General features: G+C 41.2%; 1 protein-coding gene across 21 annotated transcripts in view; it reads right to left on the bottom strand.

Annotated features, from left to right (window-relative positions):
- lrrfip2 (leucine rich repeat (in FLII) interacting protein 2) overlaps window positions 1–18,730 on the bottom strand; it is a 64,045-nt gene that overhangs the window by 24,083 nt on the left and 21,232 nt on the right. For 10 of the 21 annotated variants that reach the window (XM_071379820.1, XM_071379813.1, XM_071379816.1 and 7 more), the window contains exon 3: window positions 7,572–7,658. In XM_071379820.1, the coding sequence (XP_071235921.1) occupies window positions 7,572–7,658 (87 nt within the window). Of the gene's footprint in view, window positions 1–2,642; window positions 2,727–3,455; window positions 3,534–3,767; window positions 3,813–3,908; window positions 3,972–7,183; window positions 7,247–7,571; window positions 7,659–18,730 lie in introns of all 21 variants that reach the window. The other 11 variants (XM_071379806.1, XM_071379824.1, XM_071379825.1 and 8 more) reach the window with 7 other exon arrangements.

The following is an 18,730-nucleotide window of genomic DNA, read 5'->3' as shown; positions in this document are numbered from 1 at the left end:
TGAATAGACAAAAATGTACAGCTTTGTATGACAAAAAACAAAAAATATGGCGTGCTAGCTAGCTCTATCATGGTGGCGCAGTGGACTAGTTCCATGGATAGGAAGCAGAAGATCATAGGTTTGAATCTCACTGACGCCATGCCACAATAAAAAAAAAATACATATTTGCATGATTAAAGCCTTTTGCTAATTCATTTACATGTGTCCTATCTGTGCTTGGAGTTCAAAACAGTTAACCCAAACTAAGCTAGCAATGTTTTCAGAGTGTTATTTAATAACCTATAATTCCTGTTCTCCGTTAATAAAACCTCCCAGGAAAACTTTCAGGGAACCATAGAAAAACATTCTCAGAACCTCCCTGAAAAATGTACGAAATTTTAAACTTCAGTTCTCAGAACGTTTTAATGGTCAATTACTAGCTTACATTCCCACCAAACACTTACGTTCCCACAACTTCCAAGGAACAAAACGTGCTAGCTGGGTAGCGTTTTGGTAGTTTACATTGTAAACTCATTGGTATGCTCAAAATGGCTGTCAATCCTGACTTGAATGGTCACTTTCGTTCTATGGATTCTTTCTCTTCGCAAATCTCAAAATACAAATCGCGGGAAATGCATTTGGAAAGCAAATGCCTACTGCTGAAAAGAGAAGACTAATTTGTCAGTAGAAGCTAAAAAATTAAAATCTCAACGAACAGCACTGTTTTTCAAAGTAGCTCAGACCTATCTCGAGACCATCACCTGTACGGTGAGCCCAGGCTACACATATTCATGCTATCCATCTTCATTATAGGGTGAGTCAGTACCACTGGAAAGTTGATTTAGTAGCCTACTGTAGCTTATCATATTTATATATTTCCTCCTAATATTGTACAATCTGTGTTTCTTCCTTCTTTCAAGACCAGTGCCCGGTTATCTTAGAACCATAAGGATCCTATGGTTCTAACAATGAACTTCTCCTAAGATGCTTTTGGGAAACCCGGCACAGGCCTTTATTTATCTGCTTGACAGTGTCAGAGTAGCCACTCATTTCAGAATTTGTGTAGTATTAAAAAAAGATTCTGATGTCTCCTGTCATAAAGGCCTAAATGACATAGAATTGCATGAAATGCATTCATAAAAAAGGACAAGTATTCTGTAAGATGTGCGCACTCTACATGATTTACGCAAGTTCTTTTAGTTGAAAATCAGTCACTAACCACATTTCCATCCACAGTTTAATGCAAGTCCAACCAACTATATCTAAAGAAAATCACGACAGCTGTGATGGAAACGGAGATGGCACAATTTGATAAATGCTGACAGATAATTGGTTTGTTAGACATCGTTTGATCTTTTTGTCTGTAAAATGTATTATGTGAGAAATGGCGGTGGAAACGCCTTTACGATGCTAATATTGATATAGTAACCATCGCATTGAAGCAAACTTGGGGGTCACACGATATGGTGTGTGTGGTCCTCCCGCTACGACTCGGGAAAGCATAAAGTTTATTAGACTTCAGATGAAATAAGTTATGATGAACTTCAGGGGTGGTGAATGTGCCCGGTGATGAGCTTGATGTTGCTTTGCAATAAATATCCAGGGTCTTATTCTGGTGTAATGATCAATGCATGACAAATTCTCACTCTTATCCGTAATAATCTTACGTGGCCTAGACTCGCTGTTGGCTAGAGTGCAGATGCCAAAACCAGAGTAGGCACATTTGCTATTTAACGCAACAGTTTGTGACAAAATTATGAGTAGAGTTGAAAATGCGATGGTAAGTGAAACATAAAATTTATGTGCAGTGTCAACACGCACCGATTTTTTATCCACAAAAATGTTATATTTTTGCCAAGGCAGCAGCTACTCTTCCTGGGGTCCAGCAACAAAAAGGCAGATATATACAATTAAAAACATTACATGAACAAACATTAAAAACTCCAAGCAGGCTGTCATGTGCCTTTTACTGAGGAGTGGTTTCCGTCTTGCCATTCTACAATAAAGGCCTGATAGGTGGAGTGCTGCAGAGATGGATGTCCTTCTGGAAGGTTCTCCCATCTCCACAGAGGAACTCTGGAGCGCTGTTAGAGTGACCATCGGGTTTTTGGTCACCTCCCTGACCAAGGCCCTTCTCCCAAGATTGCTCAGTTTGGCAGTGCGGCCAGCTCTAGGAAAAGTCTTGGTGGTTCCAAACTTCTTCCATTTAAGAATGATGGAGGCCACTATGATCTTGGGGACCTTCGAAGCTGCAGAAAAGTTTTGGTACCCTTCCCCAGATCTGTGCCTCGACACAATCTGGTCTCGGAGCTCTACGGACAATTCCTTTGACCTCATGGCTTGGTTTTTTGCTCAGCATGCGCTGTTAACTGAGACCTTATAGAGGTGTGTGCCTTTCCAAATCAAGTCCAATCAATTGAATTTACCACAGGTGAACTCCAATCAAGTTGTAGAAACATCTTGATGATCAATGGAAACAATTTCGAGTCTCATAGCAAATGGTCTGAATACTTATGTAAATAAGGTGTCTGCTTTATATTTTTTTCTGTAACTCTTTGAAATTGTTGCGTTTATATTTTTGTTCAGTGTATAACAAAAGACAGATGAAAGTCACTTTTACTGTGAATGAATCCATACAAGCTCAGCAAAAGACAAGTACATACAGTGGAGCGGGAACTCTTCAGAGAGGAGCTACCCTTCACAGAGGAGCTACTCTTCAGAGCCGAGCTATTGGACAGGCCGTCAGACTGGGGAGAGAACAAGGTTCATGTGAAATATGATCATCACAAGATAAAAACAGCCAATAAGCGGCTGTTGGCAGAGATCTCAAACTGGTGGCCCGCGGGCCAGATGCGGCCCATGAGCCAATTTAATGTGGCCGGTTGTCTTAGTAAATACAGCCCTCACGGGAAGACCGAATGTGGTCCCGCAGGATAAACAAGTTTGAGACCCCTGCTCTTAGGAATGACAGACAGACGTGCTGTGAGTGTGTTCGCACTGCAGATTACTAAAAAGTTGTGAGAACGAACGGCACACCACACCAAGTCATAGCTACATTTTGACAGTTGGTGCATGACACTGCAAAACGGTGAGGTTAAATGATAAGCTAAATGTCTTTTTCATTAGGCAAATGTGTTAGTAATGGACATTGAATTGTTTATTAAACACTATCACGCTGAGTCATTTGCGGTAGCCTGGTAATTCGTCTTTAGACTTCAGTGTTAATGTAACCATCTCAGCTGTTTGAATGTCATTACAAACCACAAGGATGTTAGCCTAGCCCATGACAACATAGAATATAGCCCTGCCTAATATATCCCAGCTATCTTCCTGTGTCCCCCAGCTGTGAATTCAACACTGGTCTTTTAATGGGCCAGCAAACCCATTCCCATTTCCCTTCTGCACAATCAGTCATGCCATCCAGCCCACCTTTACCTGGAAACACACACATGCACACACCCGACACACAGACGCACCACCAGGTCTCTTCGATGAGAGGTGCTGGCCAGGCTTTTATAAGATGAGCTGCCCAGGTCTCGCAATGAGGAGGTTGACTTCAAAAACCAGAACACACACACACAACAACAGAATTACTCAAGGACCATTGATGTATTCCAATTTCTAACAAATTCTAACAAATAATGAGACACATAAGCCAATGCTGTCTCGACAAGGTCAACGGTTTCACACATCAGTGTGGCCTTTCCAATAGAAACCTACCTCCATATTAATAGTCAGACTAAAATAACGGACATGACACGGTCAATGAGACTACGTAATGTACACACCCTGTAGCTTCCAGTGCTACGGACCGACATGACATCATCATCCTGCTGCAGAGAAACACGGGGGACAGACAAATAGGACGTCAAGACAAGTCAGGAAATAAGATAAAAAGGTGAGAAAGAGATGAGATAAAGTATACAGACCCGCCGATGATGGCTACTGGATCTAGTACTAGTTCCAGAGTGCCGGGCCTTCTCTGTGTCGGCCTGGAGACGGAGAACGTTGGAACTTAGAGGAGAGGGAGATGCAAAGGAAGGCTAATACTCGACATGCGATGACGTAACCACGCATAACACATCTTGATGTTAATGTTAGTCCAAAAAAATCTCCAACAACCTGTGCAGCTCCATTAATCCATCAGAAACACTACAACAGGAGCTGTTCAACCACACAGACAAAAGATAAAGGAGGAAACCTGTGTTTCCACACAGTAATTCCTTTGAAAAGTTACTAGCTAGTACACACACATCTTTCCGCTGGGTCGTTTCACCTGAAAAAGGATCTCGATACCCACATTCTCAGATTGTTCTGGAATCGTTTGTCATTTTATTTTTAATTACAACTTGTGAGTCGCTAGAGCGCGATGAGACAGGGACATCCCGGCCGGCCAAACCCTCCCCTAACCCGGACGACGCTGGGCCAATTGTGTGCCGCCTCATGGGTCTCCAGGGGTGCTTGTGTATGCCAGTTAGGCTCTACACCCCTTGTAAAGCAAATTAAATGTGCTTAATTTTAAGAAGTTATTTGGCAACTTTAGTTGTGCTACAAATCAAAACATAGGCCGATGAGCTAGGCTACATGAGGTGTGCAACTGATTCAAAAAAGTCACCAATAAAAAGGTATTGTTTCTTGCATTAAGCTGGGCATCATATATAACAATATATCATTCACAAGTTACAGACTAATATTGTCACCCATCAGACTATTCTTGATGTCATCTTCTCTTTACATACAGTTGAAGCCGGAAGCTTACATACACCTTAGCCAAGTACATTTAAACTCAGTTTCACAATTCCTGACATTTAATCCTTGTAAAAATTCCCTGTCTTAGGATCACCACATTATTTTAAGAATGTGAAATGTCAGAATAATAGTAGAGAAAATGATTTATTTCAGCTTTTATTCCTTTCATCACATTCCCAGTGGGTCAGAAGTTTACATACACTCAATTAGTATTTGGTAGCATTGCCTTTAAATTGTTTAACTTGGGTCAAACGTTTTGGGAAGCCTTCCACAAGCTTACCACAATAAGTTGGGTGAATTTTGGCCCATTCCTCCTGACAGAGCTGGTGTAACTGAGTCAGGTTTTTAGGCCTCCTTGCTCGCACACGCTTTTTCAGTTCTGCCCACAAATTTTCTATAGGATTGAGGTCAGGGCTTTGTGATGGCATCTCCAATACCTTGACTTCGTTGTCCTTAAGCCATTTTGCCACAACTTTGGAAGTATGCTTGGGGTCATTGTCCATTTGGAAGACCCATTTGCGACCAAGCTTTAACTTCCTGACTGATGTCTTGAGATGTATCCACATAATATATAGCTTCAATATATCCACATAATTTTCCATCTCATGATGCCATCTATTTTGTGAAGTGCACCAGTCCCTCCTGCAGCAAAGCACCCCCACAACATGATGCTGCCACCCCCGTGCTTCACAGTTGGGATGGCTTGCAAGCCTCCCTCTTTTTCCTCCAAAAATAACAATGGTCATTATGGCCAAACAGTTATATTTTTGATTCATCAGACCAGAGGACATTTCTCCAAAAAGTACGATATTTGTCCCCATGTGCAGTTGCAAACCGTAGTCTGGCTTTTTTAATGGAGGTTTTGGAGCAGTGGCTTCTTCCTTGCTGAGCGGCCTTTGAGGTTATGTCGATATAGGACTCATTTTACTGTGGATATAAATACTTTTGTACCCGTTTCCTCAAGCATCTTCACAAGGTCCTTTGCTGCTGCTCTGGGTTGATTTGCACTTTTCGCACCAAAGTACGTCCATCTCTAGGAGACAGAACGTGTCTCCATCCTGAGCGGTATGACGGCTGCGTGGTCTCATGGGGTTTATACTTGCGTACTATTGTTTGTACAGATGAATGTGGTACCTTCAAGCGTTTGGAAATTGCTCCCAAGAATGAACCAGACTTGTGGAGGTCTACAATTTATTTTCTGAGGTCTTGGCTGATTCCTTTTGTTTTTCCCATGATGTCAAGCAAAGAGACACTGAGTTTGAAGGTAGGCCTTGAAATACATCCACAGGTACACCTCCAATTGACTCAAATTATGTCAATTAGCATATCAGAAGCTTCTAAAGCCATAACATAATTGTCTGGAATTTTCCAAGCTGTTAAAAGGCAGTCAACTTTGTGTATGTAAATGTATGACCCATGGATTAAATGTATACTTCTGATACAGTGAATTATAAGTGAAATAATCTGTAAACAATTGTTGGAAAAATGACTTGTGCCGTGCACAAAGTAGATGTCCTAACCCGACTTGCCAAAACTATAGTTTGTTAACAAGAAACTTGTGGAGTGGTTGAAAAACTAGTTTTAATGACTCCAACCGAAGTGCATGTAAACTTCCGACTTCAACTGTATACTAAATCTTGTGTGTGAAATTTGTTTTGATTTAGAATGGACCATTATCATGCACCTGTCTCGAAACATGTAATTTACGCACTTAAATAGCGAATGGAGGACCCTTTTCCCGTGGATCATTTAAATGCCAGCCAGGGTAGGCTATACTCCTGTTGTAAAGATAAGCAATGTGCTTAATATTAGGGAAGTTGATAAATATAGTAGGCCTAGCCTATAGAAAGCTGATGGGATCCTCTTAGAGGCCATCACTCGCTTTTCTCACGCAATTGCATATCCTATAGAAATGTTGCGCAACATGAGCTCATGGGCTCTCATGAAGTGTTTGATGAGGTTTTCCATTAAATTTGCATTGATGTCAGAGTGATTAGAGGGACAATAGAGTGCTGAGTTTAGAGACACCTAATTACTGTCACGTGGAATTTGACTGCCTTCATGACTCGTGACCGCCGGTGTGGCGGTAATACGGTCACCCCAACAGCCCTAGGAACTCGCACATTTCAGAAACGCTCACTCAACAGTGGTTAGAGAACAGAAAACAGGACCAAAGTACCTCATTCCAATGCATATCAACGTTAGCCCCAAACTGCCTCATTGCATAGCATAAAAGACCCAAATGAGGTAAGAGGCCAAAGTCAACTCTCAACGCACAGCCACAGATAAAGGTGTCTCCTCCTAAGCAAATACATCGCAGAACAACATTTATAATGTGATGTACGGTCCTGTCATCAGAGGGCACTGTTTAGGGGGATAGAGGGCAGCTCCCATATACAACAGAGCAGGCTGTGTTAGTACAGAGAGAGGCCCATGCTCCCTGGCCTAACATTACCATCCATTGGTGGATCGAGCCCCAGCTTTTCCTGCTGCTGGATGAGGAGTGGCGAGAGGAGAGCTAGACAGAACAGGGGGAGGGAGTGCCAGGGAGTTGAACACACAACTACCTTAGCATATGATATAGACTCAGTCACACAAGGTTCATCACTTACATACACGGGAAAGAGAAAAATACACGTGAAAGATGGATTATATACAGATATCTGGATTTGATCTGTGAACATGCAGCACTCGTATATCCCTACACATTTTCTGGTTCAACAAGAGAAATGGCAGGATCTCTTTCTTGAGTTGAATCATTGACTGTACCTGTATCACTAAGTGTGTGTGTGTGTGTGTGTGTGTGTGTGTGTGTGTGTGTGTGTGTGAGACAGAGTGTACACCTCTTTCTGTTGCCGTTCGAGTTCTCTCATTCGGATGTCCCTCGCCTCCGCCCTGGCCACTCTCTTTGCAGCCAGCCTGGCCTCCGCCTGTGGGACAAAACATGAACAGTCATTAGCAGGGATGTGCCATCTTTCCCATTCAAGACGATTTGATATGTATCTAGATACATGGGCTCTGATATGATACAGCAACAATACATTTTAGTTTGAAACGATTCCGTTTGATTAGAGGAACCGATCAAATCGATTCGGTGAATTACACTAACATTTGTTACATAAACACATTCAAATCTGCTGCTGATGGAGCTCATGATCCGTCTGAGCTGACTTCTGTTTGTTGGTATGTGTGTAAATTATGTACATATAATTGTCTATGGTGTCTACCTGAGCTGAGAAATTGGGAAATTGGGCATCCACCACCCCACAATCAGATAAGGGGGCCCATGTTAGCTTTTTGTACCCCCACTTTTGATGTGAAATCACCATCACCCACTAATGAATTGGTACATTTTTGCAGATTAAAAGTGTTTGAGCTAGTAATGTATCAATATTTATCTTTACATTTTGCTATGACATAGCCAATGAATATATAGCACAACTTTGGATTTCACCCCCATCTCAAAAATCAAATGGTTAAGAATATTTGGAAGTTTTTACAAAGTGAACTTCCATTTTCCTCCCGCTAAGTGCTTGGTCGAAAAAGTGATTGTTATCCTCGTTATGGAATTATCAACTTAACCCTGTATTTCTAAAAATGAGCATATACATTAATTGTAAAGCAAAACTACCAAACCACCCCTGGGTTGTTTGGCATGCACAATGACTTATTGATCAATGACTGCCAAAACGGTTACATACTTAAGATTAGGCATTTTCGGAAGGTAGAAAGAAAGTCATATGAACAAAAAAAAATTGTGAACCAGCCCTTTTAATTTATTTTACCGTTATTTAACTAGGCAAGTCAGTTAAGAACAAATTCTTATTTTCAATGACGGCCTAGTAACAGTGGGTTAACTGCCTTGTTCAGGGGAGGAACGACAGATTATTACCTTGTCAGCTCGGGGATTCGATCTTTCAATCTTGTAACCTTTCGGTTACTAGTCCAACGCTCTAACCACTAGGCTACCTGCCGCCCCAATTCCTAAAGTTTGAATATATTTTGTGACCGATGCACTTGGATCGGTTTGGGGTCCCGAGGACCGATGCACTCACATCTTAACATGCTGACCACACCGCTCGCACACAAAATACATTTACACATACATGTTATTCAATCATTGCGCGCACCAACGAGGTGCTAAAATAGAAGTCAGTTATATTTGTGACGCTGAAAGCGGTGCAAGTCAAATACCCACGTGCCATCTCCTCATTGGTTATACCCATGTGGGTGATTGAAAGATGAACTGAGTTCAGCCGGTCGTCGTGGTAATACTATGAAAGTAAGATGCCAATCGCCATACAAAGTCCAAAAAATAAAAGACCTGGGAGGAGGAGAGACGACTAGAAACGATTCAGTTGACCGTTTTATGTGTGGATTAATTGACGGAGTAGAGGACCTTGTGCATTTCAGGAAAAATAACTCAACGTTTATATCCCAGAACAAATTAGCTAGCAACTGCAAGCTAGCTAGCTAAATTGCCATAAATGTTTCATGCTTTTCGACCTGTCCTGAGTGTTTTGATATTACAACCGGCATGTCGTCATTGCGTTTGGTGTGGGGGGACAAAATCTATTTACACACACGTCTGGTTTGGGTACAGTGTTAAACATTTGAACCAATGCGTATCGGTGAATCGTTACATCCCTAGTCATTAGCGCAGACTACCTACTGGCAGGGGCCCTTACTCTGGGGAAACACCCAATTGTGTGAGAGGTACAAAAATATCCCCAAGGGACAACTTTATTTCACCAGGTAGGCCAGTTGAGAACAAGTTCTCATTTACAACTGACCTGGCCAAGATAAAGCAAAGCAGTGCAACAAAAACAGTACAGAGTTACACATGGGATAAACAAACGTACAGTCAATAACACAATAGAAAAATCTGTAAACAGTGTGTGCAAATGAAGTAAAGAGGTAAGGCAATAAATAGGCCAATAGTGGCAAAGTAATTACAATTTAGAAATTTACACTGGAGTAACATATGTGCAGATGAGGATGTGCAAGTATAAATACTGGTGTGCAAAAGAGCAGGAAAACAAAAACAAAAATGGGGATGAGGTAGGTAGTTGGTTGGATAGGCTATGTACAGATGGGCTATGTACAGCTGTAATGATCGGTAATCCAACTTCAATGATTTTTGCAATTCGTTCCAGTCATTGGCAGCAGAGAACTGGAAGGAAAGGCAGCCAAAAAGGTGTTGACTTTGGGGATGACCAGTGAAATATACCTGCTGGAGTGTGTGCTACGGGTGGGTGTTGCTATGGTGACCAGTGCGCTGAGATAAGGCGGAGCTTTATCTAGCAAAGACTTATAGATGACCTGGAGCCAGTGGGTTTGGCGAGGAATATGCAGCGAGGACCAGCCAATGGGAGCATACAGGTCGCAGTGGTGGGTAGTATATGGGGCGTTGGTGACAAAACGGATGGCACTGTGATAGACTGCATCCAATTTGCTGAGTAGAGTGTTGGAGGCTATTTTGTAAATGACATCGCCGAAGTCAAGGATCGGTAGGACAGTCAGTTTTACTAGGATGTTTGGCAGCATGAGTGAAGGAGGCAAGAACCCAATACTATGGAGAGAGCAACCCCACCACACAGCACTATCATCACACACTGGGATATCTGTTCAGGAGGAAAAAGCTTAAAGGAATAGTTCACCCAAATTACAAAATGGCCTATTGGTTGCTTTTCTTACTCTGTAAGCAGTTTATGAACAAGGTAAGACAGCAATCCATGCTTTGGTTTACCTGGCCACCGTCTCCAAATGCTAACTTTTTAAGAATTTGTGGCACAAATCCAATGCAAGCCAATGCATTTTTCACGCTCCATGTCCAAATCATCTTAAAGTAGACTTATTGACCTACATTCAATTCTAGACACTCAAATAAAACTTTGTCACGTGCGCCGAATACAAGTGTAGACCTTACTGTGAAATGCTTACTTTACAAGCCCTTAACCAACAGTGCAGTTCAAGGAGAGTTAAGAAAATATTTACCAAATAAACTAAAGTAAAAAAAACTATAAAAAGTAACAATAATGAGGCTATATACAGGGGGTACCGGTACCGAGTCAGTGTGCGGGGGTACAGGTTAAAGGTAATTTATACATGTAGGTAGGGGTGAAGTGACTATGCATAGATAATAAACAGAGTAGCAGTAGTGCACAAAACAAATGGGGGCTGGGGGGACAATGTAAATAGTCCGGTGGCCAAATGATTAATTGTTCAGCAGGCTTATGGCTTAGGGGTAGAAGCTGTTAAGGAACCTTTTGGTCCTTGACTTGGCGCTCTGGTAGCGCTTGCCGTGCGGAAGCAGAGAAAAAAGTATATGACTTGGGTGACTGGAGTCTCTGACATGCCTATTATATAGGTCCTGGATTGCAGGAAGCTTGGCCGTACGCACGACCCTCTGTAGTACGCACTACCCTCTGCTGCTGCAGCAGCAGCATCTTGTGGTGCTTTCAAGACAACTGGGAACTCTGAAAAATGCGAGGTCAAATCATGATGTCGGTGATTTTCAGGACAGAAAGTAAGAGTTCTATTAAAGTCCAGTTCCCGGGTTGGAATTCCGAGGTGGATGACTTTTCAAAAACTATTTTTCCCAGTCTTCTTGAATGCACTTAAGTAGGAAGATTTCCGAGTTTTGAACGCGGCGTCAAACGACAACGGAAGGCAGGCTTCATCAGCGCGTCACATAACACTTTTCACTGAGCTGGAGGCAGTATGCATTTTGAAAACAGACTTAATTGTTTGAAACTTGAACGCTTTAATACATATGAGGCATGTCTTACCTTGCCTCAAAGTAGCCTATTAGATCTCCTCTCTTTCTAAATTTATAATGGCTATTTTCCATTAGATAAAACTGCTTGCAAGTGCCCATTTTTGGCAACAGTGTTTTCCCGCTAATTGCATTACTGAACGAACATTCACACGTAGCCTACTGCCTTGTGAGCATTGCTGTGCTTATGTGAAGAAATAGTTGATCACCATTTTAAGCTTACGATCTCATCTGTTGTGATCAGACTTATTGATTAAAAATAGCTTATTTTTTTATGTAGCCTAGGCCTACCGGTTGTATGAATTTGGGATCTATCGTCCCACAACTGTCCCAGAATGGGCCATTTTTCTCGACAAGCTGACCAATCGAATAGGCCGCCTAAACTTTTCTACTATAGTAGATTGACATAGGCTAGTGATTTTGTGAAAAAGTAAATGTGGACAGTTATTCTAACATGTTCAAAGTGCACATCAGAATTCGGTAAAAAGGACCACATGTCGTTGCATCTACGACTTGCATGTTCTGTTAATATGAATTACCATATTCTAAAATGTGACTTCTGTAATTCTGACCACCTTGGGTGGACAACCTAATCAGGATGCGCACCCAAAACATATGGTCCAGTAAACTTCTCAAATGTCTGGTAGATTAAAATGTCAGGCGCCACATTTCCCTAACTGAAACCCTGACTCCAATGCCTCCCACAATTGTGTCAAGTTGGCTGGATGTCCTTTGGGTGGTGGATCATTCTCGATGCACATGGGAAACTGTTGAGCATGAAAAACCCAGCAGTGATGCGGTTCTTGACAAACAGGTGCACCTACTATTAATACGCTGTTCAAAGGCACTTAAATCTTACATTTTTTCCCATTCATCCACCGAGGGGCACACACAATCCATGTCTCAATTGTCTCAAGGCTTAAAATTCCTTCTTTAACCAATCTCCTCCCCTTCATCTACACTGATTGAAGTGGATTTAACAAGTGACATCAACAAGGGATCATATCTTTCACCTGGTCAGTCCATTTCATGGAAAGAGCAGATGTTATGCAAGGTAGATGTGAATTTTTCATGGGTAGCTAGCTAACAATTCTTTGTGGCTAGCTAGCAGGTTATCCCTATTGACTTAGTATGGACTTACCCCATTCACTGAAATTTATTCCAGCCAGGATAATGGCAATAGAGACGAACCAAGATATACAAGTAGTAAAGTTGTACTTCACAACTATCAGCTAGCTTTGTGAATCATAATGTAAAAATGAACTAAATCGAACGTTATGCAAGGTAGATCTCAATTCTTCGCGGGTAGCTAGCTAACAAATCTTTGTAGCTACAGTTGAAGTCAGAAGTTAACATACACCTTAGCCAAATACATTTACTCAGTTTCACAATTCCTGACATTTAATCCTAGTAAAAATGTCCCGTCTTAGGTCAGTTAGGATCACCACTTTATATTAAGAATGTGAAATGTCAGAATAACAGTAGAGAATGATTTATTTCAGCTTTAATTTCTTTCATCAGAAGTTTACATACACTCAATTAGTATTTGGTAGCATTGCCTTTAAATTATTTAACTTGGGTCAAACGTTTCAGATAGCTTTCCACAGGCTTCCCACAATAAGTTGGGTGAATTTTGGCCCATTCCTCCTGACAGAGCTGGTGTAATTGAGTCAGGTTTGTAGGCCTCCTATAGGCTGGAGGTCAGGGCTTTGTGATGGCCACTCCAATACCTTGACTTTGTTGTCCTTAAGCCATTTTGCCACAACTTTGGAAGTATGCATGGGGTCATTGTCCATTTGGAAGACCCATTTTGCGACCAAGCGTTAACTTCCTGACTGATGTCTTGAGATGTTGCTTCAATATATCCACATAATTTTCCTACCTCATGATGCCATTTATTTTGTGAAGTACACCAGTCCCTCCTACAGCAAAGCACCCCCACAACATGATGCTGCCACCCTCGTGCTTCACGGTTGGGATGGTGTCCTTCGGCTTGCAAGCCTCCCCTTTTTCCCTCCAAACATAACGATGGTCATTATGGCCAAACAGTTCTATTTTTGTTTCATCCGACCAGAGGACATTTCTCCAAAAAGTACGATCTTTGTCCCCATGTGCAGTTGCAAACCGTAGTCTGGGTTTTTTATGGCGGTTTTGGAGCACTGGGTTCTTCCTTGCTGAGCGGCCTTTCAGGTTATGTCGATATAGGGCTCGTTTAACTGTGGATATAGATACTTTTGTACCTGTTTTCTCCAGCATCTTCACAAGGTCCTTTGCTGTTGTTCTGGGATTGATTTGCACTTTTCGCACCAAAAGACATTCATCTCCAGGAGACAGAATGCGTCTCCTTCCTGCACGGTATGACAGTTGCGTGGTCCCATGGTGTTTATACGTGCGTACAATTGTTTGTACAGATGAACATGGTACCTTCAGGCGTTTGGAAATTGCTCCCAAGGATGAACCAGACTTGTGGAGGTCTACAATTGTTTTCCCCCCTGAGGTCTTGGCTGATTTATTTAGATTTTCCCATGATGTCAAGCAAAGAGGCACTGAGTTTGAAGGTAGGCCTTGAAATGCATCCACAGGTACACCTCCAATTGACTCAAATTATGTCAATTAACCTATCAGAAGCTTCTAAAGCCATGACATCCTTTTCTGGAATTTTCCAAGCTGTTTAAAAGGCACAGTCAACTTAGTGTATGTAAATTCTGATCCCTGGAATTGTGATACAGTGAATTATAAGTGAAATAATCTGTCTAAACAATTGTTGGAAAAATGACTTGTGTCATGCACACAGTAGATGTCCTAACCGGCTTGCCAAAACTATAGTTTGTTAACAAATTTGTGGGGTGGTTGAAAAACGAGTTTTAATGACTCCAACCTAAGTGTAGGTAAACTTCTGACTTCAACTGTATATGGTTAGCTAACAGTAATAGCTAGCCAGTTAGCTCTATTGACTTATGAGTTTGCGATCTACAGTACGTAGGCAGGTAAACATGCCAAAATTAACACAGCATGTATTTATTAACGTATCAAGATAAAATATTGTAGTCAGGCTGTACATGTACTCAAGTAATGTCTGAAAGTAGTTATTTTTTAATCTGTTACATTTGACCAAATCACTTTAGTTACATAGATTGGTTGTCTTGACCAATGAAATCTATTCAACATAGACTTGAGTTTTGATGACAAGCTATTCGCTTTCAAAGTTTAAATGAGTGAAATTCATTTAAATTAATGCTATTGAAATTGTGAAACGATTCCAATGTCTTGAGTAACGTTGACCTTTTTATGAAATTGAGCACCTTGAATAAGACCGCAATTGAAACTGCACAGCCTACCTGTGCTGGAGGACATCTGCAAGATGGTACTGGCATACTTAAATAATTCATTAATGTAAACTAAATTGCACTAAGTTGATCTTTTTGTTTTCTGTCACAATTTACCATAAAGATGTAAAAAATGTGTAACCAGCACTTAAGTAGTTTTCTGACCGTATACTTAAAAAAACAAAACTCTTACTTAAGTAGTTTCTTAAGAGGGTTACCTTGACTTGAGTAAATATCAATCTAAGTAACAGTACTTTTACTTAAGTACAGATTTGAATTACTCTACCCGCCTCTGTTCACAACACAGAATTCTGAAAGTTTCTAGTTTCGTCTCCTCTCATCAATGTAGGTAGTAAGATCTGAACCAGGCTTACTTTTACTGCTTTTGGGTAAAGTTTGTGGAACTTGAAAATGACGTTGATTAAAACATGTTTCTTTGTCAAATTAAATGTTCATGACTTTTATTATATTTTTAGGATGGTCTTCATCCATAATCATCAGTTACACGATTGTACAATTACCCCGCCAACCCTATAAAATCAGGGCTCCAGACTATTGTTTTCCGTTTTAAAATTGGTGACACAAGTCCATCATTTGGTTGCAACAACAACATTGCTGGATCAAATATAAGTATATGTATATATCTTCATCTTACGATGTCATAAAGTAATTCCAAGTGTTTTGTTTAGAAGTGCAATAAACTACTGAGATGTTTCCTCTAACATGTTCAAGCTGGAATGCACAATTCAAGATATTTTGATGCAACCTAATCCAGTGATTGTCATGAATTTTGGGTTGACAATTAGGCTACTGTTGATATATATATATATATATATATATTACTGTAAAAATAGGGGTCCAGAATTTGTTTATTAATAGAGACTACTGCAATGCTCTACTCTCTGGCTACCTGGATAAAAGCACTAAATTAATTTCAGTTAGTGCTAAAATGGCTGCTAGAATCTTGACTAGAACCAAAAAATGCGCTAATCTTACACCAGCGGCTTCCTGTTAAGGCTAGGGCTGATTTCAAGGTTTTACTGCTAACCTACAAAGCATTACATGGGCTTGCGTCTACCTACTGTATCTCTCCGATTTGGTCCTGCCGTACATACCTACATGTACGCTACCAAGACGCGGGCCTCCTTATTGTCCCTAGAATTTTCTAAGCAAACAGCTAAAGGCAGGGCTTTCTCCTATAGAGCCAGATTGTTATGGAATGGTCTGCCTATCCATGTGAGAGACGCAGACTCGGGCTCGACCTTTAAGTCTTTATTGACGACTCATCTCTTCAGTAGGTCCTACGATTGAGTGTAGTCTGGCCAAGGGGTGCGAAGGTGAACGGGCAAGGCATGGGAGGGACGAACCACCCTTGCTGTCTCTGCCTGACCGGCTCCCCTCTCTACACTGGGATTCTCTGCCTCTGACCCTATTACGGGGGCTGAGTCACTGGCTAGCTAGTGCTCTTCCATGCAATCCCTAGGAGGGGTGAGTACCTTGAGTGGGTTAAGTCACAGATGTGATCTTCCTGTCCGGTTTGGCATCCCCTTGGGCTCGTGCAGTGGAGGAGATCTTCGTGGGCCTTGTCTCAGGGTAGTAAGTTGGTCTGTTGATATCCCTCTAGTGGTGTGGAGGCTGTGCTTTAGCAAAGTGGATGGGGTTATATCCTGCCTGGGTGGCCCTGTCAGGGGGTTATATCCTGCCTGGGTGGCCCTGTCAGGGGGTATTGTCGGACGGGGCCACAGTGTTCCCTGACCCGCCTCTCAGCCTCCAGTATCTATGCTGCAATAGACTATGTGCCGGGGGGCTAGGATCAGTCGGTTATATCTGGTGTAATTCTCCTGTCTTATCTGGTGTTCTGTGTGAATTTAAGTGTGCTCCCTCTAATTCTCTCTCTCCCCTCCCGGAGGATCTGAGCCCTAGGATCATACCTCAGGACTACCTGGCCTGATGACTGCTGGCTGTCCAGTCCACCTGCTGCCCCAGTTCCATCTGTTCTGCCTGCGGCTATGGAACCCTGACCTCTCTCTTGGTTTTTCTAAGGTTTTGATCACTAACCATGTTCAAGTAGTTTGCCATGGTGTACTATCGATTTAGGGCCAGATAGCAATGCATTTTACTTTGTGCTGTGTTTTCCAATAAGTAATGTAGTTTTGACTCTGTTGTAATTTGGTTTACTCTGTTTGGATGTTCTGGCACTGAGGCTTCAGTGTGTAGGTAGAACACGGTTTGTGAACTCAGCTCCGGACCAGCTGGATGAGGGGACTCTTTTCCAGTGGTGGAAAAAGTACCCAATTGTCATACTTGAGTAAAAGTATAGATACCTTAATAAAAAGTTACTCTCGTAAAAGTCACCTAGTAAAATACTACTTGAGTAAAAGTATTTGGTTTTAAACACTTAAATATCAAAAGAAAATGCAATTGCTAAAATATACTTCAGTATCAAAAGTAAAAGTATAAATCCTTTCAAATTCCTTATATTAAGCAAAGCAGACGGCACCATTTTCTTGTTTTTAACACTTACAGATAGCCAGGGGCACACTCCAACACTGACATTTACAAAAGATGCATTTACGTTTAGTGAGTCCGCCAGACCATAGGCAGACGGGATTTACCACGTGTTCTTTTCTGCTAAGCATTCAAAATGTAACGAGTACTTTGGGTTGTCAGGGGAAATGAATGGAGTAAAAATAACAATATTATATTTTGGAATGTAGTGAAGTAAAAGTATAGATACCCCAAAAAACGACTTAAGTACTACTTTAAAGTATTTTTAGTTAAGTAATTTACACCACTGCTTTTTTCTTTGCACAGCTCTTGGCAGTGCAGGGCTTGGTAATGATATGAGAGGGGTTCACTGTATTTTAGATGTTTCCAAAACTTAATTGCTCTTTTTGAGTCTTTATTATTAGTGGATACTGGCCTAATTCTGCCCTGCGTGCATTGTTTGTCATTTTCCTCTGGACATGTAGGAGAATCTTACAGAACTCTGCATGCAGGGTTTCAATTGGATGTTTGTCCCATTGGGTGAAATCTTGTTTTGCAAATTGGACCCCACACCTTGCTGCCATAAAGTGCAATTGGTTCAATGACACATTCAATTAGTTTCAGCCAATTTCTTTTTATAGGCATTTCAATTTGAATGTTTTTTTAATGCCATAGAATGCCTGCGCACTTTCTCAGTTCATTCACTGCCTCATTAATTTGTCCAGTTGAGGTTATTTTTAAACCTAAATAATTGTAGTGTGTGCAGTACTCTATATAATGTTGTACCAATTGAGAACTTTGGTCTAATTCCCTAAAATCTGGATCTTCTCTGGAAAATCATTATTTGTGTTTTGGGGATTTAGGTACTGCTCTAGCAGGTCCAGGCTCTGCTGTAGGCCATGTGCTATGGGTGACAGCAGGTACAGGTCATCTGCGAAGAGCAGGCATTTAACCTCTAAATTGTGGAGACTAACACCAGCGGCTGAGGATTTTTCTAGAATAGTAGCCAATTCGTTGATGTAAAATTTGAAGAGTGCAAGTCTCAGATTGCAACCCTGGTTAAAGAATATTATTTTCTTGCCAATTTTGATGCTGCACGTACTGCCAGTATACATTTATTTAATTATGTAATATTTACTCCCTAAACTACTTTGTAGAACAGTCCTGTATGCCAAATAAAATCAAATGCTTTTTGGATGTCGATAAAGCAAGCGTACATTTTGGTATTATTTTGGTGGACATGTTTATCTATCAGGGTGTGTAGGGTGTAAATCTGATTGGTCATGTGATGTTTGGGTATAAATCCAATTTGGCTTTTACTCAAGACATTGTGCTTATTACGAAAGTTTAGAACGCTTACATTTATAATACTACAGAAAACCTCGACAAGGTTACTATATTCACATAATGC

This window comes from Salvelinus alpinus, chromosome 32 (assembly GCF_045679555.1).
Source record: "Salvelinus alpinus chromosome 32, SLU_Salpinus.1, whole genome shotgun sequence".
Taxonomy (NCBI): domain Eukaryota; kingdom Metazoa; phylum Chordata; class Actinopteri; order Salmoniformes; family Salmonidae; genus Salvelinus; species Salvelinus alpinus.
Note: the sequence above shows the minus strand (reverse complement) of the source record. Positions and strands in the feature narration are given on the sequence as shown.